Source organism: Athene cunicularia (assembly GCF_003259725.1).
Source record: "Athene cunicularia isolate RWA chromosome Z unlocalized genomic scaffold, athCun1 chrZ_part1, whole genome shotgun sequence".
Classification (NCBI taxonomy): Eukaryota; Metazoa; Chordata; class Aves; order Strigiformes; family Strigidae; genus Athene; species Athene cunicularia.
The window spans coordinates 13,739,602-13,766,219 of record NW_020799142.1 but is presented as its reverse complement, the minus strand read 5'-3'; the positions used below and the strand labels follow the sequence as shown (position 1 = coordinate 13,766,219).

The 26,618-nt window shown below is 38.2% G+C and overlaps 1 protein-coding gene across 1 annotated transcript in view; it reads left to right on the top strand.

Moving 5' to 3' along the window:
• Window positions 1–2,675: 2,675 nt before the first annotated feature.
• Window positions 2,676–26,618, top strand: part of RGS7BP (regulator of G protein signaling 7 binding protein) — a 39,710-nt gene continuing 15,767 nt past the window's right edge. Inside the window, exons 1-2 of the mRNA XM_026865526.1 lie at window positions 2,676–2,837; window positions 25,790–25,920. Coding sequence (XP_026721327.1) covers window positions 2,767–2,837; window positions 25,790–25,920 — 202 coding nt within the window. The 5' untranslated portion in view covers window positions 2,676–2,766. The remainder of the gene's footprint in view (window positions 2,838–25,789; window positions 25,921–26,618) is intronic.

Below are 26,618 nucleotides of genomic sequence, written 5' to 3'. Positions count from 1 at the left end.
TATCACGTGCAGTTGCACTATTTTTAAAACTGCGGTCCCCGTCGGGGGTGCTGCCCCGTTGCCTGACTCGTAGCGGCTCGTCAGCGGGAGAGGGGAGGGAAAACGAGAGCTGCGGGGAGCCGGCTGGGTCCGCGGGACTGCCGGGCAGGGGCCGGGGCCGGGGCCGGGCGCCAGGTCCTGCAGGACCCGGAGCAGGAGCCCTGGCCCAGCAGCACACGCCGCCGTCGCGGCGCTGCCAAGCAGCTGGAATCGCGTTTTGCAAGATCCGGCCAAATCCGTCCCTAGGCTTGCGCGCACTGGAGCCTGAATAGGTAAATAGTTGCCTCCACAGCCTCACTGCACGCTCTGCTTGCTGTCTTGTGGAGTAACCACACTCTTGCCCTAAAAACCTGCTAAACGGGGACCCTGAAATCCTGTCCCTGACATACAGTGGTACCCGTTCCCAGTCTCCCCAGAGTAGCTGGTTGTAATCATAAAACCTCAGATCAAGCACCTGCATCCATGTTATTTTTGTTTCAGACTGTCACATTATGGTGTGACATTTTTCTCCATTCATGTTCAAAATGCTCGGATCCTGACGCTTTCCACCAAACCTCGCACCACATACCCTTTATCTGGCTCCTTGAGCTACAGTCAGCTGGATACTGGGCCCCAAAATTGCTCCTCTAACCAATGACAGAAAACAAATGAAGTTGCTGCTACTTCACTTGAAAAGTCTGTATCTTGCTAAAGCTCTGTCTGGTAGCATTGGAAATGTACCTGCTACTTCTGTTTTGCTGGATTCTGGCAATTTTTTTCCTCTAATACAGCAAATTTGCCTGGCAGATATCCACTATGATACTTCAGAATTGGGAACAACTCCCAGTGCACCGAGAACAAAAGCTGCCACAGTAGCTCTATAAATACACCCAACAAGTGGATCCTACTGGGTCCTGCCTTTTTTGTCATTCCTGACAGTATAATGCGGTTAAACAGTAGTGCTAGCTTTGTAGAATTCACTGATAAAAATAAAATACGATTTACAGATGCATTGTCAGGATGCAGTAGGATTCAGGAGATAAAACCAATGGGTTTTTTCCTTGTTCTCTGTCTCAAAGCTGCAACATCAGTGTGGTTTTGTTTTCCTTGGCAATGCTGAGGTGGCTGAACGTGTCCACTGTTCAGACAGGATGTCAGGTGAGAACTGGCAAAATGTGTCTGGCGCAACCAGTTACCATTTGCAGGATGAGACTCATTCCGCTTTTACTTAATGCAGAATAATTACACTATGACACAACGTCGTAAAATTTTTTTTCTCTCCATTGCTTTCATGCATTCTCTTAAGCAACAGAATGAGAGAGTTGAAGCCACATTTAGCAAATACTATGCCTAAGGCTTCGTTTGATGTGTGCTTTTCGTTTTGTTTGGGGTTTGAGTGTGGGAGGGTACAGACATACTGGAATGCATTGGGATTGTTTTGCTGCTCCAGAAGGAGGGAAACCTATTTGCTACTCTTGCAATGAAATTTAAGAAAGCATGGCCAAAGAACAGGTCCCGATACTAGTTCTCAGTTATACAAAGTAATTAAGTGGGATGCATGAAGAGTCAGAATGTACTACTGCAGGAGGAGCTAGTCAGTTATTTTCTGAGTATGAAAATTGAAGGGCTTGACTTTAAAATTTGGTGGATCTGATAGAATCCACATTTTTTGCATGCTTGTATGTTGGGATATGTTGAACTCCTGGTGCTAATGATGGCTGCAGAATTATGAACAGTTACTCTTGCCTGGTTTTATGTAGTTTGGAAATTGAGGTCAAATTAGCAAAACACAGATAAATAAATACTCTCTTCTGTTGCTCCCTGCCTTCCACCCCCGCCACCATGTGGAGCAAATGGTCTGATGTGCTCTATTTCAGAAGACAGCTAATGCTTCGTTTTCTTAAGATACAATCCCACATATGTGATCAGTGGAACTAAACAATAATGATATTTCCATCACTTTAAAAGTTAACCATTTATCCAATAGCATCCATGTGTATCTGCTGGATACTAGATTTCTGTAAAGGTTGAGGGATTTATTTACTTCTTTGTCTGTTTTTCCCACACACACATTGGAAGAAGTGCTTTCTAGAATCCTAACTGTAAAGTGCCTGGTACATCTTCTCAGCCAATCATTCTTCACCCTCTTCAGATCAATTTTAAGTCTGAAATATGAGTTAGAGGCCATTGACAGAACAGAAGCCATTACAAAATAAATTAGCAAAATCACCAGTGTAAAAGCAAATGCTACATTCCAATCCCTAAATGTGCTGTTAGTCAGGAAGCAGGAGGAGCAAAGGCATTAATTTCTGGAGATATTTTTGTCTTTTATGGTAGCAAAAAATAACCTCATGCTACTAGTAAAACAGCTGGTTCTTTGTCTGCTTAATATTTAAGACTAATAACTCAAACATTTTCAGACATTAAAAGCAGAAACACTACTTTCCTGCAAATGAACACTTATAGCTCACAGAAGAGGCAGCTGTCATGGAGGCCTTAGTCATTTACTAAATATTGGGCACTCGATCTTGTATACCATGAAACTGGGAGCAGCAGGAACAAGCCCTAGATTGGGCACGTTTTTTAAAAACTTGGTTGTTTTTATCAGTGTAGTTAAATGTCTTGTGTAAGTAAATACTCTTTGTTTTTCAGCTTGTCCAGGATTTTAATACCCAGGTGGCTCTGTATCGGGAGCTGGTAATTTCCATTGGGGATGTCTCAGTCACCTGTCCATCTCTGCACGCGGAAATGCACAAAACTCGAACCCGGGGATGTGAGATGGCCTATCAGGCTCATCAAAAACTAGCAGCAATTTCTGGGTAGGAGTCCACTTATGTTTAATTAAAGCTGTACTTACATGCACATCATTGCCAAATACAACATTATGGAAACTTTCAGCAAAACCATTAACATGTTTCTGGTTTAGGCATAGAGATATATGACCACAGATTCTACAGAGTGCTCATACCCTTACAAATAGTGGAATTTTGGGTCAAATCCTGGTCCCCTTACGAAGATGGTATCCTACTGATTTCACTGGATGCTTTTATATAAGATGAATAGGATTTTACTCTGCATCACTAAGGGAGAAGCCTTGCCTTTCAAGGGTGAAATAACAATAGCTTTCTGTCCAGCCCTTCATTGGGTATACCTAATTATATAGTTAAAGACAACCAGCTCAGCTCAACTAGAGACTTAATATCAGATGAAAAAAATAATTAGGTGAAAATTACATAAGGAAGGGGAATACAAAAACTATTGTGAGAACTTGTGTTTACATTCTAATTGTTTTTAAATCCTTGTTTATGTTGAAATAAGGATTGAAGCTTTTCCGACATATAATGCTCTCATTTATTGTTTGAAATTACATTATATACATCCCTTTCCATGGTGACAGAATGTATCATCACATACTTGAGACTATGCCTCAGTACAAGATAAACCAGCATAAATAGCTGTGTCTTACAAAATGGGAATTCATGCTGCTTACACAAAGTCTAATTATTTTGCGGGTTCTTCACAGTGTGGTGACTGGGGCATTTGTATTAACACATGTACCTTGTGTGTCTCCCTGACTACACTTCATCAGAACTTTCTGCGCCTGCCTTATCCACCGTAAACCATTGTGTACCACTGGAAAAAAAATTTTTTTTTTTTTTGCAGCTCTGCTTAGTCCTTACTGAAGTTCATTCATCACTTTAATGTATACGAGAAATCTGTCATATGTTTAGTATATAAGAGAAGACTGCATGAACAAACCAAACAAAAGGGAACACTTGGTCATTTTAGTAGAACTGCCAACATTTTCAGATGTGATTTTGTGCAAAGACACTTAAGTTGATATTGTGACTTCTGATTTGTTCCTCAAATAAAATACCTGCTTTTAAGTCACTAAAGTCTGAAAATTTAAAGAAAAAAAAACCAACAACCAGCCAAAAGACACAGTTCTTTTTAACCAGTGTACTGAAAATGTGTAAGCAAACAGTAATGAAATTGATCTTGTGCACTTTCAGACTCAGATGAGAGACTAATACAAACTAAAATAATAATTCTGAATAGCAGAACAGAACTTGGATTTTTTAATATTTTTTTTTTATTCCCCCCATGAAGAAACCCATCAATACATGGATACATACTCATTTAAAAGTTTGGAGGGTTTTTAAGTAATTGTTTCACAACTGGGAGTCTGTCATATACACAGACATGTCCTGAAGTTTGTGCAGTTGCAGCGAGATTGACATTTAGCTAATCTAAAACTGTTTTAAATAACTGTGATAATAATGTGATATCCATAACAACTGGTAGGTGTTAGAAACCCTCTGGAAATTACTTGTTTGGTTTGACAGACATTTTAAAAGATGTGCTTCACATCCCCACCCTCCTACAGCTGAGGAAAGCCATATGAGCCAACTTAACTTGTTTGGTGTATCTGTGAGGAAAGATGGGAGAGGAAGGTATAGCAAGGATTCAGTGTAGAAAAGAAATAAGAGAATAGTTTCTTAATTCAGCAGGAAGAACGATGTAGTGCATATGGCATAAGGTCTGGAATGGGAACGTAATTTGGTAGGAAGAAAAAGTACCAGGCAGAAAAATACTCGGGGACAGAAAGGTATTTTATTAATTTATTCTCAGTGTTAAATAGTCAGGAGTGTAGTGTATTGTTCAGAAACCATGGATAGTCAGCAGATGGGACAAAGGCTCGTTTAGTACAGCTTTAGTTCAGAATGCACAGCACTGCACTGTGGTCCGGGTAACACAACCAATTCTGTCTTCCAAAGCTTGTTAAAGAAAGCCTATTGCCTTCCCACCCAGAGAGAATTATAGCAATCAGCTAATTATGTTACTAGACTATAAATTTTCATTACGTATAGGCATTCTATTAGTTTAAGTAATCAGTAATGTTCAGTTAGTCTCTAAGTGACCTCAGCTGTTGCAGAGCACTCTTTCTTTCAAAAAGTTGGCATCACTGTCTATGACATTATTAATCTTGTTTGTGCTGACTGGAAAATTAGCAAACTGCTGTATTTTATGCTTCCTGTTTGAATACCTCAGGATTTGAGACTCTTAAATGCACTCCTGATTCAGGTGGCTAGAAGAGGCCTAACTCACCTGTCCTACAAGACTAGGAAAGGTAACAAAGAGGTAGGGTGGAGAGACTTGGAAGGAAAGAAACAAGAGCAGATCCACTAGTGCTGAGAAAGACAGCTTTGAAAGAAAATTTGGGAATTGTGGAAAGGGAAAGAAATGCTGATCTGGCAATAATGCATTAGAAACTGAACAGGATAGAAGTCATGAGGAGGAAAAAAATTTGTTCATGGGCATATCAGTTCTGGAATATTAGATGGACATCAGAGTTGGACAGTGGTGTAACACAAACAAGCAGAAAAGACTGCAGGTGTAGCTGTAGAAAAAGTATACACTGGTATGCCAAAACCCAGGAGATTCAGCGAGGGAAATGGCAGAAGTGAAAGCCACACTTACGTTTTCAAAATGGGGAGAAAGAAAAACAAAGGAGATGCTGACAAAGATAAAGAAGTAGAAAGGATGCCAGTAGCAGAGATTTTGTAAAATAAAAGCATATGATAAAGGACCTGTACTTAGATTGATGCCTTCCCAAGTATACTTGTCACTACCCAGCAATCAGTTTAGTTGTTTCCTGAGCCAAAGGCTGCATGTGAGCTATTTGTATCTGACAAATATGAGTTCTCACAGAAGATTTCAGGATTTACCTAAATAGGAAGGTCTTTTACTCAGAACGTGCTGAGGATGAATAATGACATCTTTACAATGTGGTGTGTTCAAAAATGTAAAATAATTAGTTTACCAAAAAAAGCCCATTGAGAAAGGAAACTTCACATTCAATCTCCAGTTTAATAGGGCCTCATAGCTATTACATCCTCCTCTTAATTTTCTCTCTTATGTAATTTTCTTGTAGAAATAGATGAAATTTTATCAAAGCACATACATGCCTGAGTTTGGCAACACTATCACGGCTTTCAGGGAATAAAGATTAGAAATTAAAATAATTTTAATTAAAATATCCTAGTTCTAGTTGATCTTTTAGGAATGCGAGTCAAAGTAAATTCTTCTTCCAGTGTTGGTTTTCTTAGGACTTCAGGACAATTCCTGCTCACCACACTCTTCGTTATTTTTAATGAACTGTCTTCTGAAGAAAGTGAGTAAGATTTGGTCCTTTCATTGCTTTTTCTGCTGTATTAATTTATCAGTAATTAAATATCTCAGAGTAATTACAGTGTGTACCCTTGCAGTATCAGCTGTCATGGTCAAAACTGAAGAAAGTAAAGCAGCAAGAAAATGAGATGCCATGATTTTTTTTTTTTTTTGAAAGGAAAAGGAAGGAAAAATACTTGTAACAGTAGAAAGATGGGGTGAAAAAGTGCAAATCTCTGTTTTGGAAGGGGGACTGCTTTATGGGGTGATAAAGACTCATGATACTTTAAAAGTCATCAAATAGGGGGACAGCTTTATAGGTGAAGTACAGTAAGTCTGGGATATAAACAGAAAGAACTGAACTGTAAGATACAGGTCTGCACAACTGCACACACTTGTAAATGCCCCTTTCATATTCTCAAGCACTTGATATGCTTACATAACGCAAGTACTTCTGTGTGCACTTGGCACACTGAAACCAGAACTGGCAGTATCTCTGTGACAGTCTGATACGTGTGTTGACAGTGGCTTTTTTTTTTTTTTTTTTGTATGAAATGAAACTGTGTGAGGAGCTCAGGGGCACATGGCAATGTACATCTGTGTGAACATAGCTTTGAAAGTAGTCATCCTCAGTTCTTCAGATTGGTGTTGCAGGGTCCTGAATCTAACGAGGAATACACCAGTACATTCAGGGAGCCAAGCACCTGGAAAGCAGCTTTGCAGAAAAGGACATGGGCAAATCTGGTGAACACCGAGACAGCACTGTGCCCTTGTGACAAAGAGGGCCAGCAGCCTCCTATGGTACATTTAGGAAGTGTTGCCACCAGGTTGAAGGAGTTGATCCTTCCCTTCTACACAGTGCTGTTGAGGCCGTATCTGGAGTACTGTGACCAGTTGAGGGCTCCACAGTAGTGAAGAGAAAGGGACATACTGGAGTGGGTCTAGTCAGTGGCCATGGAGATGATTAACATCTGACATACAAGGAGAGGCTGACAGACCTGAGACTGTTCAGCCTGTAGAAAAGAAGGATTAGAACGGGATTTTACCAATGTGCATAAAAATTACCTGATGGGATAGTGTAAAGAAGACATAGTCAGGCTCTTCCTATCACAGGCAGTGATAGGACAGCAGGCACAAGTTGAAATACAGAAAATTTGGTTTAAGCATTTTTTAAACCCCATTTTTTACTTCAAGGTTGGTAGAATATTGGAACAAGTGCCTCAAGAGGTTGTGGAGTCTCCATCCTTAGAGAACTAAAATGGACATGGTCCTTAGTAACTTGCTCTAGCTGACACTGCTTTGAGCAAGGGGGTTGGATAGATTAGTTCTAGATGTCTGTTCTGTCCTGTGACAAAAGTCACTGTCAATCTCTCACTGGGAAAATTCCAAGATAAGTTTCCTTATTTGACATTGAGGTGCATCTGTTACTTTTATAAAACAGTTGATGTAACTTCCCCTGAGTTAAAGAAAAGTTAAGGAAGTAGTCGTAAAATTCACATCCTGATCTCATTCCTGTCTTTATTTCAGTGCACAAAAATGTTACTATAATGTTGCTTTAAGAATGTAGTTTCGATTAATTTCTACTTTTGTTTTTCTTTGCAATCTACAGTAGATTTCTGTTGTTTTCAATAAGCAATAGAGGATAATTTCTTGGACCTAATTAATAGTAGACAGTTCCTACAGTTGTGTTAAAACATTCTGTTGACACCCAGTTGTGACCAAATTTTTATTAAACTGTCTGAATTTTCCCCAAATTATAACAGTTTAAAATTATTATCTGCTTTCTAATGCACACAATCAAACAAAAAAGACTGATTCAAAATATTTTACAAATTAAGAGAAAAGGAGACTTCAGGCTTATAATTTAATGAAAGCTTCATTAAGACAGGTAACAAACCATTTGTAACTTCAGATGATAAATAAAGCACTGCTGGCAGGCAGTATTGCTGAGCTGAAACAAAACGCATCAATGCTTAGCTCAACAATTTTTACAATTGTGAATCAAAACCAAGGTACTGCCAGCAGACAGCAACAAATGAGCTCTGCCCAAGCTAGATACCAATCAAGCAGCATGTATGGAGACCTCTGCCCTTCCTAGATGTCTTTATAATCACTGGCATTGTACTGCTGTAAGTGTATGTGACAGAGGTGGGGAGAGTGATCATTAAATCAACTAATGTTGATCCCTGGAGTTCTGAATTACCCGCACTGCCCCTGTATCCTACCTCAGTTAGAGTTAGCATTGCTTCAACAGCCAGGTGAAAGAATAAGGTAAGTGCTTTGCTGCTTTGCAGAGGTTACACCATGATAACCAGAATGCAGCCTCATAAGAGTATGATTAAATATTAAAAATAATGTGATAACATGTAAGAGAACAAAGAAAACAGTCAAAATTCACTGCAAGAATCAATACTGTTACATACAATACCATCAGCATAAAGCCCCCTGAATTCATACAATCTTTTTTTTTTTTCCAAAATAATGCAGATATTTAAAACAGTAAGACCTTAGTAATCCTGTTAAGTAAGTACAAAGTGCTGAGATTCTTCACTTCTGAAAACTTGAAAATACAAAACTTCCCAAAATCATGTCAATAAGTTGTTCCAGTCTGGAGGGCCAGATCCCACAATTCTTACAATAACTGAATAATACCTTACTCAGCAAGTTGCCCTCAAGACATAACTGGGACTGTCCTAAATGAGAAAAGTCAGGGAGATCTCTGTCTTCCTCCAAAGAAGAGCTTTCAGGATCTGGAACAAGTTAGTTTCTGAGCATTCTTATTGTATAAAGTCTCATTTTCCTATAGCCTTTATATTCAGCTTCTGTAAACATTTACTGTTAACTTCCTTAAATGCTTACAATTTTCTTCTGATTTTGAGCATATAAAATTTAGGGGCAAATTCTGACTATGTTCCACTTTGTTTGGAATATCTTCACTGATTTCTCAGTCATGAAGTGATTCCAGACTTACTACTTTGTATCAGAGACTGCACCTGTTAGCATAACTCAAATCCCATTTTTGACTATTGGGAGTTGGTCTACGTAGGAATGTTTTGAGAAGCTCAGATATGGATATTTTGTGAACATACTCTATGGACAAACTAGTGTACAATAATGCAGTGTATACCATAGCTTACTCCTTTCTGAAGAAAATAAGCCACACATACATTGTTCTCGCTAGATTCCTGTGCAAAAAAAATTTCTAATTATACAAGCCATGTGCATCTAAAATGATGGAAAGGGACATTGAAAAGCTAAGACCATTTTCTGTGTAACTGAGTTAAGGTGCGTTCTATTGTTGAGAATAAAACTCAATTTTGAATTTGCAAGCTGACAAATCATTTAAGTCAGATACCTCAAGTTCTAATAGGCAAATTCAGAAATCAAATAATGGAGAAGAAAACAAGGTTACTTACTAAAGCCAGAGTTCTCAAAATAGCTAGCCTCTACAGACTCATTTTTCCTATGTACCTTTGTCTTTGGAACTATGCTGTCATACGCAGTTGGGACTTGAAGATACAAGGTATTAATATCTCCATTTATATATCTGCCTTCCATAACTGGAGGCCAGATTTAGTAAAGGGCAAACATATTCAAAAGTGAATTCCACATTTACTTCTCTATGTTCAAAACAGCGATTCTGAGAAGCCTGAAACTCCTACCTCTGGGGTGACACAGTGTAATTTGGTTTTGGCAAAGTGGAAGAGCTTAGCACCTTGTTTAGCAGTAAAATTAATCAGCAGGCAGAAGTGAGGTATTCTTGCTTGTCCAGACTCTGACAAGCGTGATCCCATAGGTCCTGTCAGAGTGTCCTCAGAGCCCAACAGACATTGACAATTTCAAACTCCTCACAAAACACAATGGCACCTGCCACTTCTTTTAAACCAAAGCTGAATGTGTGTCACTTGATTTCTAGACCACTTGCACCTACCTCACAGAAAAATGCCCTGACTACAGACAGAGGAAAGTGAGAGCTGATTGACATCATTGTCAATCACTTGTTTGCCCCGTTCTTCCGTCTCACACTCAACTAGCACATTGACAGCACCTTCCAGTGCAGCAGTGCAATGGTTGAAATAACCACTCTGTTTTACTCTTATTTTGAGGTATATAAACCTTTTACATCAGAAACTGGAGTGAAGGAAAACAACATAGGTAGCCAGAGAGTTATGGGGACTGAATTACATTGCCAGGATCCCTTTAGAATTGCTGCAGCATCAGAGCTGACCTTGTTCAGACAACTCTGTTTCTGCAAGCATTCTCTTAACTTCGTGCCCTTCTGCCCCATTTTGTCCTTCCCTCAAAATACCTGCTATCACTGTTGGACACAAAAAGCTTTTCAGACTACTTCAAAAGCAATTTTCTCAGTGAGTAATCAGCCAGAAAATCCAGCTGTTAGGCACACACATAGAAGCAGGAACTCTGGGAATTTTGAGAAGCCTGCGATTGTTGACTTTTTTGAGGGTTGCTGTTACCTTGGCTTCACTCCCAATTTTCTCATACCCTCCTCTCCCTTGTCATCCCTTTTCTTCAGTGTTTCTGTTTCTTGCCTTTTTTTACTCTTAGTCCATCTCCGAATAGTAATGAAACTAACATCAGATTTGCTGCTATCACACTAACTATTTGGAAACTCTTCAGGGCAGAGACCTGAATGTATTTAAAACGAGCCCACTGGAATCCACTTACCTTTAGATCTGTGGCATTACTTTAATAAAAATGATTAATTAATGGTTTGAATATTATTTTTTTTAATGTTTGGTAAAAGTCTGTAAAATCTTTCATTCAACCTCTGACTGATGTTTTAGGTGAATCGTTTATTAAATAGGTGTACCAGTACTTATTATTTCTGAACAATACTGTGTATATTATTTAATTCTTCTACATCATAGTTCAGTCTTTCAAGGTAAGGCATAATATTCAAATACTCTATTATTGCTATAGTGTTTCCTAATAAAGAATGTGAAGATTATATTTTTATGATACTGTTTTCCTAAATTAATTCTTTAAAATTTTATTTTAAATGTCAATTCGCTGGAATTTTAGGCCCTAACACTTAACAGCACATAGCAACTCCTGTATGTATCCTGGCATGTCACAAGTGGAATCAGTTAACAAGCTCTTACTGAGCAAAAACCTGATAATAACTTAAATCTGTAAATAGTGCTTTAAAAAGGGATTTAGAACTACATTTTATAAGGTATATAAGTGCAGCTAATTATGAGTCTTGTCATGCTAATGACCCTGTGCCTACAAAAATTAGCCTACATGGTTCAAAATTAATGTTAGACCAATCCAAAATGTTTTTTTATTTCAACATTTCTGAGAGAAAATGTCTTTATTGGTGAAGTTTGGAAAAAAAAAAAGTATACTGAAGCTTCATGCCTGGCTTCACAGATATGATTAAAAGTTGCAGTTGCACTGATCTATAACGAAGACAGTCAAGAAGAGCACCTTTATGTCCCCTTTAGGTCCACTGCTTTGAGATCTGTCTCACCAGCATATTTCAGGAATGTTCTCTAGATTTTTACTGAAACACATCTGAGGCCAAAGCTGACAATTTAGTCATGAGTTTTCACAGAATCATAGAATGGTTTGGGTTGGAAGCAACTTTAAAGATCATCTAGTTCCAACCCCTGCCATGGGCAGGGACACCTTCCACTAGCCCAGGTTGCTCAAAGCCCCGTCCAGCCTGGCCTTGGACACTGCCAGGGAGGGGGCAGCCACAGCTTCTCTGGGCAACCTGTGCCAGTGTCTCACCACACTCACAGGAAAGAATTTCTTCCTTAGATCTAATCTAAATCTATGCTTTTTCAGTTTAAAACCATTACCCCTTGTCCTATCCCTACACTCCCTGATAAAGAGTCCCTCCCCATCTTTCCTGTAGCCCCCTTTAAGTACTGGAAGGCCACTGTAAGGTCTCTCCAGAGCCTTCTCTTCTCCAGGCTGAACAACCCCAACTCTGTCAGCCTGTCCTCATAAGGGAGGTGCTCCAGACCCGTCACGTTCATTCTCAAATACTGTTTGATTAAGAAGTCCCACATGGCTGCATTTCTTGGTGTTAGACACACTGCTTACCTTGGTTCTGTATAGCTTTGGTTATACTGTTTTCAGAAAATTCTGATTCTCACTGAATCTTATAAATCTAGACTGACTATATTAGTAATATGTTCATATATCTTAAGAGAAGTGAGAATATGAGATAATGAAGTTGTGCATTAGAAAAGACTTCAACATGGGCTCTTAGAATTCCATGTATACTGCCTTTTTTGCTTGTGATTTCTTAACGCATTTTTTAAATTTTGAAATGAAATTTTTCTGTTAATGGAAATATTTTTACTAACTCTGAGTAGTTGTCAACATTCTGAAATACTTTTCTCTAGTAAAAACAGTTTTGATACTATACCCCCCACTGAAATTGGCAAGTGCAGTTGCTAAGTTAATTGTGCAGGACGATGCAATCAAATGCATATCATTCTCATAACCCATGTTCTGTCATGACCAAGTGCTAGACTTCCTGCAGAGTAATCCAAGAAAAGACTGCATTTATCATGAACTTTGGTGCATGGAGGTCTGCACTAGTAAGATGCCGAGTACTATCAATTAATTAATGTTATATTTATGTTTTAAATTAAACATACTGAAGTGCTGGCTATTATTGAATGCTATTTCCTCTTTGCTGGATACATTTGCAGATTTATATTTAGATCTTCTACATAATTTTTAAATATAGAGAAATAATACACTCAGTTATTTGTATATGAACAGTTATTCACTGTAGTTCTTCCTTTTCCTTCTTATGTTCCATTTTTTACCTTGCTATTCTTATCTTTCATATGAATACTTTCTGCATGAACATTTCTTGCCAGCAGATTTGGCATAAAAATTCAAATACTGTCATATTACATTAAATTATGTGCTTGAAGTTGAAGAAACTGCTTTCCCATTGCAGAAGAAAACAAGTTTGCATTATTGGGTGAGCAACGAAAAGCTTACACTTTGTCTATCATGGCATACAGATCATTACAAATACTGTTGGTAACTTTGTCAGCATGGCAAATGATTAAGTGGCAAAATATTTGAAAGTGCTATGTTTATACATCAGCCTCCAGTTATTTCCATAAGTTCTGTAGCTGTTATTGCGGTGACGCAGAACTACCCACCCATATGTATTTACACCCCCTTCAAAAGAACACCAACAAAACAGAGATTTGTATTTTGGGATAGGATGACTACTGCAACCATAGCCCTATACAATGTGAGGCTGTGTGCTGAGGAAGCAGTCTCTTCATGCAGGCTGAAGAACACCAGAGCCCCAAAGCCACAGACATTCCAAAGTGTGGGCATTTAATTTAGCTGCAGACCTACCCAAAGTAGTGTGTGTACAGCTTTGCTGTTCATTTTACATCATTTAACATGTGGAAATGAGTAGTATGCCTGTGCAGGTGCTGATACAGGATACTGGATGCCCAAGGAAGAATTTCTAGGGGCATCCTTGTTTCCCAAGCAAAAAGAGATATTTCAAAGATGAAAGGAAAGAACACCAGTTCACAATGTCAAATGGAGACCAGAGCAGGATTCAAAAATCTGAAGTGAAAAACATGCAAAATTCTTTATGCTAAAATACTGCTTCCTGAACACATTTTATCAACAGATGGTTTTAAAAATTTCTTTCTCCATATATGAATTTAAACATTTCAGGAAGCTAATCTATTTCTTTTCTCTCTCTCTCTCTCTCTCTTTTTTGCTGTGATTTTTAACTTAACTAGTCATACAGATTTGATCTGTGAAATTGGTGGGGCTGTGTGAAATACTTCCACAGACACTATACCACAATTTATTTTTCACTTGGAATACTATTATATGGAGGTATTTGGGTATTTGTTTTTAAAAAGATTAAAAAAATATTCCAGGGCTTAAGAATGACCTATTCAAAGCACTCCTAGAAACATTTATTACATCCAGAATCCCAAATACTATCTTATTCTGAGCAACTTAGTAATGAACTGTTTGGTGGATGGTTTTCCTTCTAGTTCAGAACTGTAGCATTCACACTATCTGACTAAAAGAAAAAACATAAAGGATTATGAGAATGTATGGATCTTTTAAGTAATTGTTAATGCAATATAGCTCTTATCCAAATCACAGTGAAGCTTACAGAATATTTTCCCTTTATTTTCTGTAGTTCTCAGACTTAATGTTTTGTCATATTTTTAAGGAAATGCAAATTTTAATGTTCCTTACCACTTCTTATTTTACCATTTCTTCACATTCTGTTCTGTTTTTCCAACTTTGAAATATGGAAAATCAGAAATTTGAATTATAGATAGATAGCAGGTATCCAGATCACACAAGTGTTTTATGGAATGCCCTTTGGAAGAATTTTTATATTGAAATTTATATTCAAAGCAGTCATCTGATTTTGTGTCCCGCGGATGGTCAACAGCAGATGGCATCACTTGCCTGCAGCAGAGTTACTTCTAATTCACGAATGTTAGTAGTTTGTTGTAACCTAGATGATACAGCACCAAATACCTGAAGCATTTCATTCATTTTCAAACCTTTCTGGGAAGTCTGACCTTATTTGTCCATACAGGTCAGAACAAATTTCATAGATCATCCCACATGAGATACTTGTTTTGATAGTTTTCAAACATTATCTTTCCAGCTATTAACTAAAGGAACTGCACAGGAGTGTAGGCATGAATTATTACCCTTTAATTTTTGTGGACTTTTGAAAGATAGTTTATAAATAATTTATTAAAAAGTAGTAAGTGATTAAGGAACACTTTAAAGAACTTGGAAGTTTAATGAAAATCAAAGGGGAAATCCATAGGCAGCATGAGTTTCAGCTGTCTGCAGTCAAGTTGTAAGAGGCAGCATGGAGGTATACTGAGCTTGAGCCCGTTGGCTGGCACAGACCTGCCTGTGCTGTTATTCCTGGTTTATCAGAGAAATTTATTTAAGAACAACTTGCACGTGCTGACAAAGCAGGGTGCTGAATAGGAGTTTCTTCAGATAACTGAAAAATTGTTGCATATACAATTAATTTGACTGCCTCCTTGGTTAGCACGGATCTCTTCTGGAAGGTCTGTGTCATGGTTTGGGTTTATCCATTATTTAGTGTCGTATAATTTAAGGCAGTGAGGCTGTGAGATTTTTTGTCCAGCTGTGGCTAGAGCTAAGGAAGGCTGATTTGCAAAGTCATCCAAAGATTTCTTTCATTTAGCTGGACACCTCATCGCAGCAGGGAGCCTGATAATGTGCAGAGAGACAGGCCCTGTTCAGCTCATCTTTGGCTAGTCCAGGCATCTTACAGATTTCCCTAGAGTAAAGGCAAGGGACAGCCAGCTGAAGGAAAGAATGATGGAAAGGGGGCTTAGAGTTAGTTTCTGCAAAGGTTTGATGGTCAAACCCTGCATTTATTTTTTTAAAATCTTGTAGTAACTCAAAAGCATAATTAAAAACACATATGCAATTTCACCTGTAATTCAGAGTGCTTAGAAATATCCTGTTGGGGATTTTAAGCTTGGTTATGTAATGGTTCAGCCTTGCCCAACAGCCAAACTCCCACCCAACTGCTTGCTCACTCACTCCTCAGCAGGACACAGGGAGAAACCAGGAAGAACAGGAAAGAGAAAGCTGCGGGGGATGGGGAATAAAGACAGGAACATTGCTTACCAACTGTTGCTGCGGGCAAAGCAGGCTTGACTTGGGGAAGATTAACCTAATTTATTGCCAATTAAAAGAAAAATAAGTACTAATTCGGGTAATGAGAAGCAAAAAGACAAACATTAAAACAACACCTTTTCTGCCCCCTTTCACATGCTCAACTTTACTCCAGACAACCAAACCAACCCCCAGCCCGACCAGTGCAGGAAGGATGGGGAATGGGGATTACAGTCAGTCCATAACAGTTTCACTTTGCCTCTCCCTCCTCCTCACACTTTTCCTCTGCTCTGACGTGGGGTCCTCCACAGGCTGCAGTCCTGTCAGGAAAATCTGCTCCAGTATAGGCTCACCACAGGTGGCAGTTCCTTCGGGAAAATCCATCTGCTCTGGTGTGTTCCTCTCTACGGGCTGCAGGGAAGATCTGCTCTGCCTTGGAGAACCAGCTCCTTCCTCTGACCTTGACGTTCCCTCTCTTGTTCTTCTTCTCTCCCTGTGGCGTTTTTTGCCTTTTTTCAAAATACCTGCTCAAAGAAGTGCCACACACTTGGCTGATGGGCTCAGCTGTATTCTGCCATGGGTCTCCTGTGTATCTAGCAGGAACCTGATGGAAGCAGCTGTGTCCAGCACAGAGCAGCCCCTCACCTACTCCCACAGGCTGCACCCTGTAGCCACCACCACTAACAAAACCTTGCCACCTACACCCAATACATCTAGTCCTACCAAAAGTGGAGTGAGTTTGAATAAAATTTCTTAACATTGACACCATTTTACTGAAGTCCAAGAAGTTTTACCAAGTGATTGTAATTGGTTTTGTCCTCTAGTGGAATAGTTTGGATAGTCCTCAGATAATTTACTTCTTGACCAGACTTGACTTAGTTTGGCCAGTAAAATTCACTTCTGAGAGAACAAGTCTAGAAAATTTCAGGCTGTGATTCTGCTTGTTTCAAAAAATGTTTTCTGACCCTGCAAATACTGGATACACTGCTAAGTACATGTACAGCTCTTAAAAAACAACGTGTGATACTTGTTCTCCTGAGAACATCACATCAGGGGCATGGAAGAATCACAGTATTAATTAATTAGTAATTAGTGAATCCATTTTAAAGGCAAGATTACTGCATCTGTAGTAATGATCTCATATCGTAAGTTTCCAAAAGACTTTTAGGATTTCAACGTTAAAAAAAAAGTAGAAGACTTCAATAAGTGTATTTCTGAAAGAGGGGAGCCCATCAGAAAAAGCAAACAACACCACATTCAAAATTACTGTAATTTGCAAACCATACATGGCTCTTGATTTATCAGATAACTTCTATGGAAGTCAGTGAGATTTTCTTGAATGAATAAGAAAAGTATATTTCCTACTGTTACAGTTGTAGCTAAGTTGTTCTAGCATGGATATAACTAAACTACCATCATCAACTTTGGCATTAGAAATGCCTCTACAATATGAGTCACTGCATTGTGCTTTTATTCTGCTTGTATTATCATATACCCAGATTGACTCCATCAGCCTTGTCAGAGTAACTGGAGATTTTCACTTGCCTAACTAAACAAAATATGATCACAAGTCTTCTGTAAGTGAGAGTACTATTGTAACTGCCTCAGAAGAACAATCTGATTTAACAGAAGCAGAATTGCAACCATTTACAGGACTACTAGAAAGAACTAGCCCTGCTTTTCCTCTGGCTATACTGAAAAGTTGCGTGGCAGTTGTATCACACTATTGCAGCACATTGGTAGAGAACAAAAAAACAACACAATACTGAAACTGACAGTAGTTTGTGTGAAACACATACATTAAAGAAAAAATAACCCCAGCAGATGGGAGGAATACAAATAAGAATGTTTTCTCAAGATCTGGTTAGAAGAAAACATTGTCACTGGATGACAGCAGTGTCTTTTGTTACCTTTAAAGATGAATAGTTAAGTGATGAAGAAATAAATGATGTATTTAAGATACAAAAACAGGGGCAGGTTTAGTAGGCTGTTGCAAATGAGCCACAATCAGAAGGGCCTCTTGCCCTCAGTATTTAAGGGGATTGAGCGTATCTCCTCTGCAGTATTTGTCACATTTTTCATTCCATCAGGAGAACCATAATCATAGCGACATAGAATGGTTTGGGTTGGAAGGGATCTTAAAAATCATCTAGTTCCAACCCCCTGCCATGGGCAGGGACACCTTCCACTAGCCCAGGTTGCTCAAAGTCCCGTCCAGCCTGGCCTTGGACACTGCCAGGGAGGGGGCAGCCACAGCTTCTCTGGGCAGCCTGTTCCAGTGCCTCGCCACCCTCACAGGAAATAGTTTTTTCCTTATAATTAATCTGAATCCACCTTCTTCCAGTTTAAAACCATTACCCCTCATCCTATCCCTACACCCCTGATAAAGAGTCCCTCCCCATCTTTCCTGTGGTCCCCTTTTCAGTACTGGAAGGCTGTTGTAGGGTCTCCCTGGAGCCTTCTCTTCTCCCGGCTGAACAACCCCAGCTCTCAGCCTGTCCTCATACTGGAGGTGCTCCAGCCCCCCGATCATCTTTGTGGCCTCCTCTGGACTCTCTGCAACAGGTTTATGTCCTTCTCATGTTGTGGGCCCCAGAGCTGGACAGAGGACTACAGGTGGGGTCTAATGGGAACACACTAAATAGGCAGAAACACCACCCTCGACCTGCTGGCCACACTTCTCTTGATGCAGACCAGGATACAGTTGGCTTTCTGGGCTGCGAGCACACATTGCTGGCTCATAGTCAAGTTTTCCATCCACTGCCCCTCCGTCTCAATCCACTCATCACCCAGCCTGTATATGTGCTTGGGATTGCCCCAACCCATGTGCAGGACCTTGCACTTAGCCTTGCTGAACTTCATGAGGTTTGCACAGGCCCATCTCTCAAGCATGTCCGGGTCCCTCTGGATGCCATCCCTTCCCTCCAGTGGGATTGACTGCACCACACAGCTTGGTGTCATTGGCAAACTGCTGAGGGTGCGCTTGATCCCACTGCCCATGTTGCCAAAAAAGATGTTAAACAGCACTGGTCCCAATACCAACCCCTGATATCTGACATAGATGTTCTTTCCAGATCATCTTTGTAGATTTCTAAACGACCGTGTTTCTGATAGTAAATTAAAAGACAATCTACAGGGTAATATAAATTAAATAAATAAAAGTACAGAGTTTTTTCCATAGTTTATCAAGCCAATTTACATTCCTTTTAATGGGAAGTACATATATGTGGTGTAAGGCAGAATTTGATGAATTCGTTTTCACTTTTGATTTGCTAAAGGTTTATTTTCCTTTAGCTTTTGAAGACAAGCAATCTTCCTTATGTCTAGATAATTCTTTCAGCTTATATTTTAGAAATATTGATACTGTTCATATAAATGAGTTATGCATAGAATTTGTCAAAATAATACTTCTTTGATAAGTAGTACCCTTGATATAACTTAGCTACTCTTTTAACCAGATATAATATATCACTATGTGTTTTTGAATGGTAATAGTAAAATACTGCTCTGTTGTAAATATGTGACTAAAATTTTTAAGTTAAATTCAATCTTTGTTAGTTTAGTAGTCTTTAGTTTCACTATTTTCAGTGGAACTATGAATGCTGGACACCTGTGGGAATTCAGGAAAATTTGGTGGTTTTCGGCTGTCAACAAAATTTTGGCAGTACAATAAAATAATCTATAAAATATTTTGGAAAAAAAATCAACATTTTAATTGAATTTTCACTCTTTACCTTTTCATGTTAAGGAGGAGCATTTTAATCATGTTTATTCTTGCATTTTAAAATTATTATCTAAAGAGCTGCATTCACCTTTCTCAAGTACACGGGGTACTTTATGATTGGTCTAAGAGCTCCCTCTATAGGTTTTATTTTAATTATCAGCTTAGAAGAATACAAAGGAAAGTAAATTCCCTCTTGTCAGTGCTTCATAACCCTGATTTTTTAAAAGCAGGATTTTATGGAAAGAAAACCATCGATTTTACCCATGAGTTTTATTTACAAAAATGTATACTTTTAATTTTAATAGCAGCCTGATAAACTGCATAACTTAAGGTACTGTTATATAAAGGAATAAACCAGCATTTTTTCTTTTGTAACTACTTTTAATATGTGTAGATATCAGAGCTCTCAGACTGCAGAAGTATGGCTCACACAGTAGTATGCGTTTCTCATCAACTTAGTATTCATGTCTTTAAATAAGGACTTCTACCCATTATGGCACCCTAGTGGTGTGGTGTCCACGTGATAACTACAGAAATTCCTAGTAAGGGAGGGACAGGTTATCTGAAAATATTTAATATATAGCTATCAGCATAATTTATCAGAGAGAAAAAAGGAAAATTGGAACCAAACGATTTGCCAGTTTTCCCTAGACATCAGCAAGTGTTTCTAGGTCCGATAAGTAATCCTACAGACCTCATGATGCCGTCATTGTTGGTAGTAATAAACTAACATCTGGCTTTCTTTCATACATTTTTTATTATTAAAAATTAAAAAAAAAAAATCTTTGTACGAAGGAACCAGGTTTTTTTAGTTCTATCTAATCAAAGCCTACAGTTTTCTAGTGAAGATTGGACAGTAGTGATGCCTGACAGTTATTTAAACAATATGCCAGCTTGTATGGACCTATTATCTTTACCCAACATGCAAAATATATGCACATGTACACTCATCTCACCATTCCCACTCCCTCATATATGGGAAAAAGTGCATCTTGCAGCTTCACTGGCAAGATAAGAGGCTTTCTCAGAGCTGTAGAATCCCATAAATTCCACCTTTGGTCCCTTCCGACACAGGCCATTCATTGCATTCATCTTGTGAAAGGCAGTAGTGCTCCCCTGCCAGATGAAGTATCCCCAAAAATCCACAACATGTTTATCCAAATTCTGTAAAGGTTAGCAGTACCTATTTGTCTTACCTAAGTGGATAGGGAGAAGCAAGAAAAATTCTGCTCCACAATGGATGCGGGAAGTGAGCACAATTTCTATTCACAGCCTTGTGGCAGCTGTGTTCAGAAGCCATCAGCGAGGAACTGGTCTTCAGCTCATGGGCAGGTGCTCAGTTCTGTGCTAGCTCTCATATGCCCAGCTGCACATAAGCTATTAAACAGCTCTGTTGAGAACAGGATTTAGCTCAGTAGTTGTGTGAGATTATGCCATATGAGATTTCTCTTGAATGACTAACTGGTCTTCATAAAGAAATCAGCTGGAGTAGCTAAAACAGAGGCAGCTGCCTTTGAGGGATAATAATACAAGTTTGCATGAACTTTGTAAATAAATATTAATTTGGTATGTCGCTATTTAATAATAAACGTATCATAGTCAGCATTCAGAAAGTTATGTCTGTACTAATCCCCTGTTCCCTTTAAAGGGGAATTTTAATCCCACTACACAGCATGTACTTCAGGGATTATAAAAGAAATCTTTATGTGCATTGGCATCATAGTATGTAGCTTTCAGAGATTAAAATTGGAAAAAATTGATGGATGCAAGCTAATGAAATTCTTGTGGTCATTATTGCAATGAAACACTAACTAAACAGTTTGAGACAATCAATGAGGGTAGTAGCCTGGAAATAATTCTCATATAAACTTTGGTTAATTAAAATATTTTTCTTGGATGTTACTGCAGTTACTGTGGATTTGCTGCAAATGAGAGATGAGTTTTGTCCACAGCCCGATTACAGATGCTCCATGTTCTTGAAAAAACAAGAATGTGTCAGAAAATGCATATATCATAGATGTTTCTAGTTCTTATGCTATTCAAAAATACAGTTTAGAAGAAAAATACTTTAGATTTACAACAGAAAAGTCAATTAAAATACCTATTACTATGTTTTCCAATTACTTTTCCAGATTATTTGTGAATAGGAAGCCAAGGGTAAATTCAAACTGGCTTATGAGCCAATTGTCTTGTATATAATTGCTACTTGCTTAGCACAAGCAATTACATACAACGTGCTTAATTGCCTGCACAATTAAAAATTCTGTCAGTAACCCCCAAAAAGTATTAAATAAATGTGTTCACCGTATTTGCTTCTTAGAATTTAAATAGCTGTATGAAGAATATACTGTTTTCTTACACTTGTGTGCAGAACCTCAGTCTTTTTGCCTGAAACAGCTAAAAAGGAAGAAATATATTCAACATTGTAAATAAAGTTCCTGTAATGGCCATGTCTTCTGAAAAATCTAAGGATTTCTAGCACCTGAAACAATGCAGAGAAAAATAGGACAACCATAATCCAGTTTTATCTAAATTTGCTACAAGGAAATCATGTTCTCATGATCTAAGTTTCAGTACTCCTGTTAGTGATAGACTTGTGGTTAAAGAAGTCTAGCTATCAGAATAGCTAGACAGATTCAGCTTTACTTGCATAAGAGGTGGAGTAGATCTGTATCTCCCTATCATAAAGAGCTCTCATCACTGAACAGAAAAAGGTCATCCTTACCATCTGTGGTGACTTTATTTTTTCCAGGTTCCACTTTGTACATGAACATTTATGGGTCAGTGCATTGCAGGTGGAATAGGCAAATCAGTGACTCATTTATCCATTACTAGTTGTTCAACTGTTCATCTTCAGGACACATGCTCAGAAACAAAAGTTTAGACATCTAGGAAACTCAGGCAGGAACTGAATGTGCTTGTGTGTATACTGGTGGGGCTCCAGGACTTGGGTATTACATAAAATTAGTAATAGTTTTGGAGAGCTAGATTTTGGACGTAGGTGCTAAATATGAAAAGTAAATGGAATTTTTCACTCCTAAATGTTTTTGTAATCCCTCTATTGGTAAGGGTGTCTCAAAAGGAAATTACTGTATGTGTGCTCACAGGACAACAAGCTGCAACAGTAAGTGATGCAGATGATGGAGGGGAAAGAAAAAAAAAAAAACAAAAAACCACTGTATATCCATCTACTGCAGTAATTCCATGGTGCTGAACTTGGGAATAACATTCAATGCACATGTAGGAGTATGTGACACTAAGGGGTATAAAAAAATCTTATCTGTAAGATAAAAGGCTAGACAAACGAGGATAGTAAGAGCCTCTAAGAGGCCATGTATTATTTAAATATATATTGCATGGTTCTTAAATTTAGCTATCATGTAAATAAAACCAGGTAAATAAGACCCTAAATTCAGAAAGTTAAAATACTGTTTCAGGGGAAGAAAATGTAGTGTTGATGTACTTCTGCTGTATTTGGTTAGATGAATTGTATTTACACCTGAAACTGCCTATTATATCAAACATCTGCCCTAAAATTAATCCAATTTTGTAGTAACTCTTTTACAGGAAATATTGACATCATTAGAAGGAGTACATGCAAAATGAAGGACTAGACACTGATCTTGAAAATGCTGGTGTGCTTTAGAAAGAAGTTACTTCTGAAGACCTACTGCATTTATTCAGAGTCTTAAATCTAACAAAATGTTGAGTTTGAATCACTGAGACTAGGAAGAAATAGGAAGCATCTGAAAAGACATCTTCAGAGTATTTGGGTGTTCTGCCACCATAGCTTTATTCTGTATTTATAAGATGCAGGAAATAGCATATTGTGCATGGTATAGATCTTCAACAAACACAGACTTCACTTTAAAAGTAGAAAAGTAGATGTGGATTAAGAGAAAGGCACATATTATAGTCTAGCCAAAAGAAATAAAGCTCCTAGAATGGACAGGTTTATTATCATGTGTAGGGTATTTCTCCTGAAGTACACAGACCACAGCAATTATAATTTCTTTGCCAGTCATTTCCTGCCTTTTTAATAAGATTTACTTTGTAATGGATTGGCAGGTGGGAACAATCTTCCTTTGTCGCTTCTAAGTCCAGCATGATGTCTTCTCAATCTTCAATCTTTTCCAATCTTGTCATTTTTTATTTTTTAGCTGCATTTTTTGCTTGCTTAAGTATTCTTGATGGTACAGCTTTACCACTGCTGTGATTCTCACCAGTTTTATTGGCATGTACCAGTAGTCCTCCTTCATATACTGTGGAGGTTCTAGGGTTGCTCTTTCCCTTCAGGAAGGTTCTTGCCATTTCTGTGAAACCTTCATGGTCCCATTTGATTTCTGATGTCACTTGGAGAGACAGGAACCCTTGAGGACCCTGGAAAACCACACAGTTTATGCCTCATTGGAGGGAGACTATAGCAAGTCCTTGCATCAAATACTCCTTTGAGAGCACTTCAATACGTTATCACAGAGGCTCAGCCACTGTTGCTAATTGGCTCAGCCTTAGCCAGATTTGGGTCCAACTTGGAACCAGGGGAGGTTTTGAGAAGCTTTTCACAGGGGGCCACTGCTGTAGCCCCCTCCCTGCTACCAAAAAACGTTGCCACACAAACCCAGCACAACAAGAATTAACAGATTTTAGCATGGAGTATTCGTTCAAACTGAACTTCAGTAAGATTGTATCAGCATAAACTGATAAGATTTTCCTTAAAATAGAGATTTTAAGCTTTGTTCTTGACAAAAGAGCTGGACTTAACATTTTGACTGAACCCTGGATCTAGGTGTAAATATAATTACCTCTTACCTTAGGTCAGAAAGAACCTGCTTTTCTACTTAGATATTGTCTGCTGTATGTCTTTGGTCTAGATTGGTATTAAGAAAGTATTTGACCATAGCAGCCCAATCTAGTGATACTGCAAATAATTTCTCAGGTAAGTCGCTTTGGTTCCCATGAAGAAATCCACAATTCATATACAGGAAGGTCTTTTGAAGCATCAGTTTAACCACAGGAAAGACAATCACTGTAAAGAATGCTAGCAATCTTTTTATTGTGAAAGTTTCATTTATATTATTCATAGGCTAGAAATCTGCAAGCATGCTGAAAAATATTTTTCATTTCTTAATATTCAGAAATGCCATTAGATTCAGGTTGTTTAGAAAAGCAGGTTTCTGCAGTTGTTATAAATTCCAGTTTTGAGGGTTATCTTGCCATTTAACATCACTATGTAGCAAACCAATGGCAAGAATATCTGAAAATGAAATGTCTGAAATCCAAACTCTTCAGTCTTAAACTACCCTATTGAAAGTACCTTCAGAAGGAGCACTGAAAACCTAATTCTCAGCTATGACTGAGTAAATCACTTTGTTACTACTTAAAGAAACAGTTAGGTTTATAAAAATGTACATTTATGCCCATGCAACATTGTTAGTGTACAAAAGTGAGATTTAATGTCTGATTTTACAGCCATGAATGAGAATTGGTTCTTGAATCTGGGTAAAAAATCTTAGAGTCCTAAGCAATTAATTGGAGGTGTAGGGTTACTCTTGATTTCTTTTTTTTTTTTTTTTTTTTTTTTTTTTTTTTTTTTTTTTTTTAATTTGACTACAGTCCTGAAAAAAATCTTGAACATCCTGTTCTCCTCACAGTGGGCTAACACGAGACTACTAATTTAAACACAGTGGGAGAAAAGAAATTCAGGCAGAAACTGTAGAACCAAAAGGCTACAACTGACTTGTTTCTGATGAGTGTCTTCGAAGTAAGGTTGATTATGCCCGATCCAGGATTTGTAACCTCAACTGTGGCTGTGAAGGTGGCCCTGCAGTCTCTTGCATCTGCACCAGGACCAAGGGTAACTGAAACTGGATGGCACACTTCAGTCTACCAGCAAGTACTTATCCAAAGCTTTTAAAGAGGAGAAAACATCTCAGTCAATTATTTTCCCCTTTTCCAAAAATATGTAGAAGAGAAAATAAGGACATTTAATCTTACCAACAACAACCTGAGTTTAGCTGTTTAAAATGTAGAGCTTTATAGAGCTAAAGAATTGTTTGTAAATACAGTTTGGTAGAGACAGGTTTTTTGTCACATAATCATAGTTTGTGAAGCAGATTATGATGTGGTTACTTACAGAGCAGGGGAGTGGATTTGATGATTCTGACATCCTTCCATTCCCATTCCTAACTATATTTTTCTCTTTTAATGCAGCCCAGAAGATGGTGAAATTCATCCGGAAATCTGTAGACTATACATCCAATTGCAGTGTTGTTTAGAAATGTACACAACAGAAATGCTTAAGTCCATATGTCTGCTAGGATCACTGCAGTTTCATCGGAAAGGTATTGAATTGCACAAATATACAGGTGCTGATCTGAAAAAAAGTCTTTTGGGTCATGTATGGGTATTTATGAAAGACAAAGCACCAAACTGTAAAATGAACTATACCTCTGAGACTTTTCAGCTACTGAAAAAAAGCTGTATTTCTGTTTCATTATCATCATTCTTACAGAAGTGTGTCATATCAGGCATGTATCACTAATGTCAATTCAGTTTAGAAGTCTGAGTGTTGTTTCGAAAGAGTGATCCCAAAACTTTTAGCTTTTGTCAATCATATCAGTGGGCAACCTATCTTAGTCATTTTATTAGAGGTATTTGTTGGGAATGATACTTGAGGGCAAGTGTTTGATGGAGCAATATGGCATGGGTTTAGTACTAAACCGATCACTTACTATCCCTGTTATTTATCCAGCAGTACCAGCTTATAGCAAAAACCAGATAAATACGGTTTTAAAGTATCCAGTTGTAAAACTGGATACTAGGTTCTGAACTGAAATCTAGAGTATTTCTACACACAACAGAGATGTCATTGCTTCAGTGAAAATGCTCTAATGATTCCCCATTTGATTAGCCACCTACTGAAAGGAAAATGTAGAAATGCACATAATTTACGGAACAGGTTACTTAGTAACCTCATTGCTCAGTGATGGCACACACTGATTGGGACTGTATCTGTGCTGATTGTAAGTACTCTTTCCAC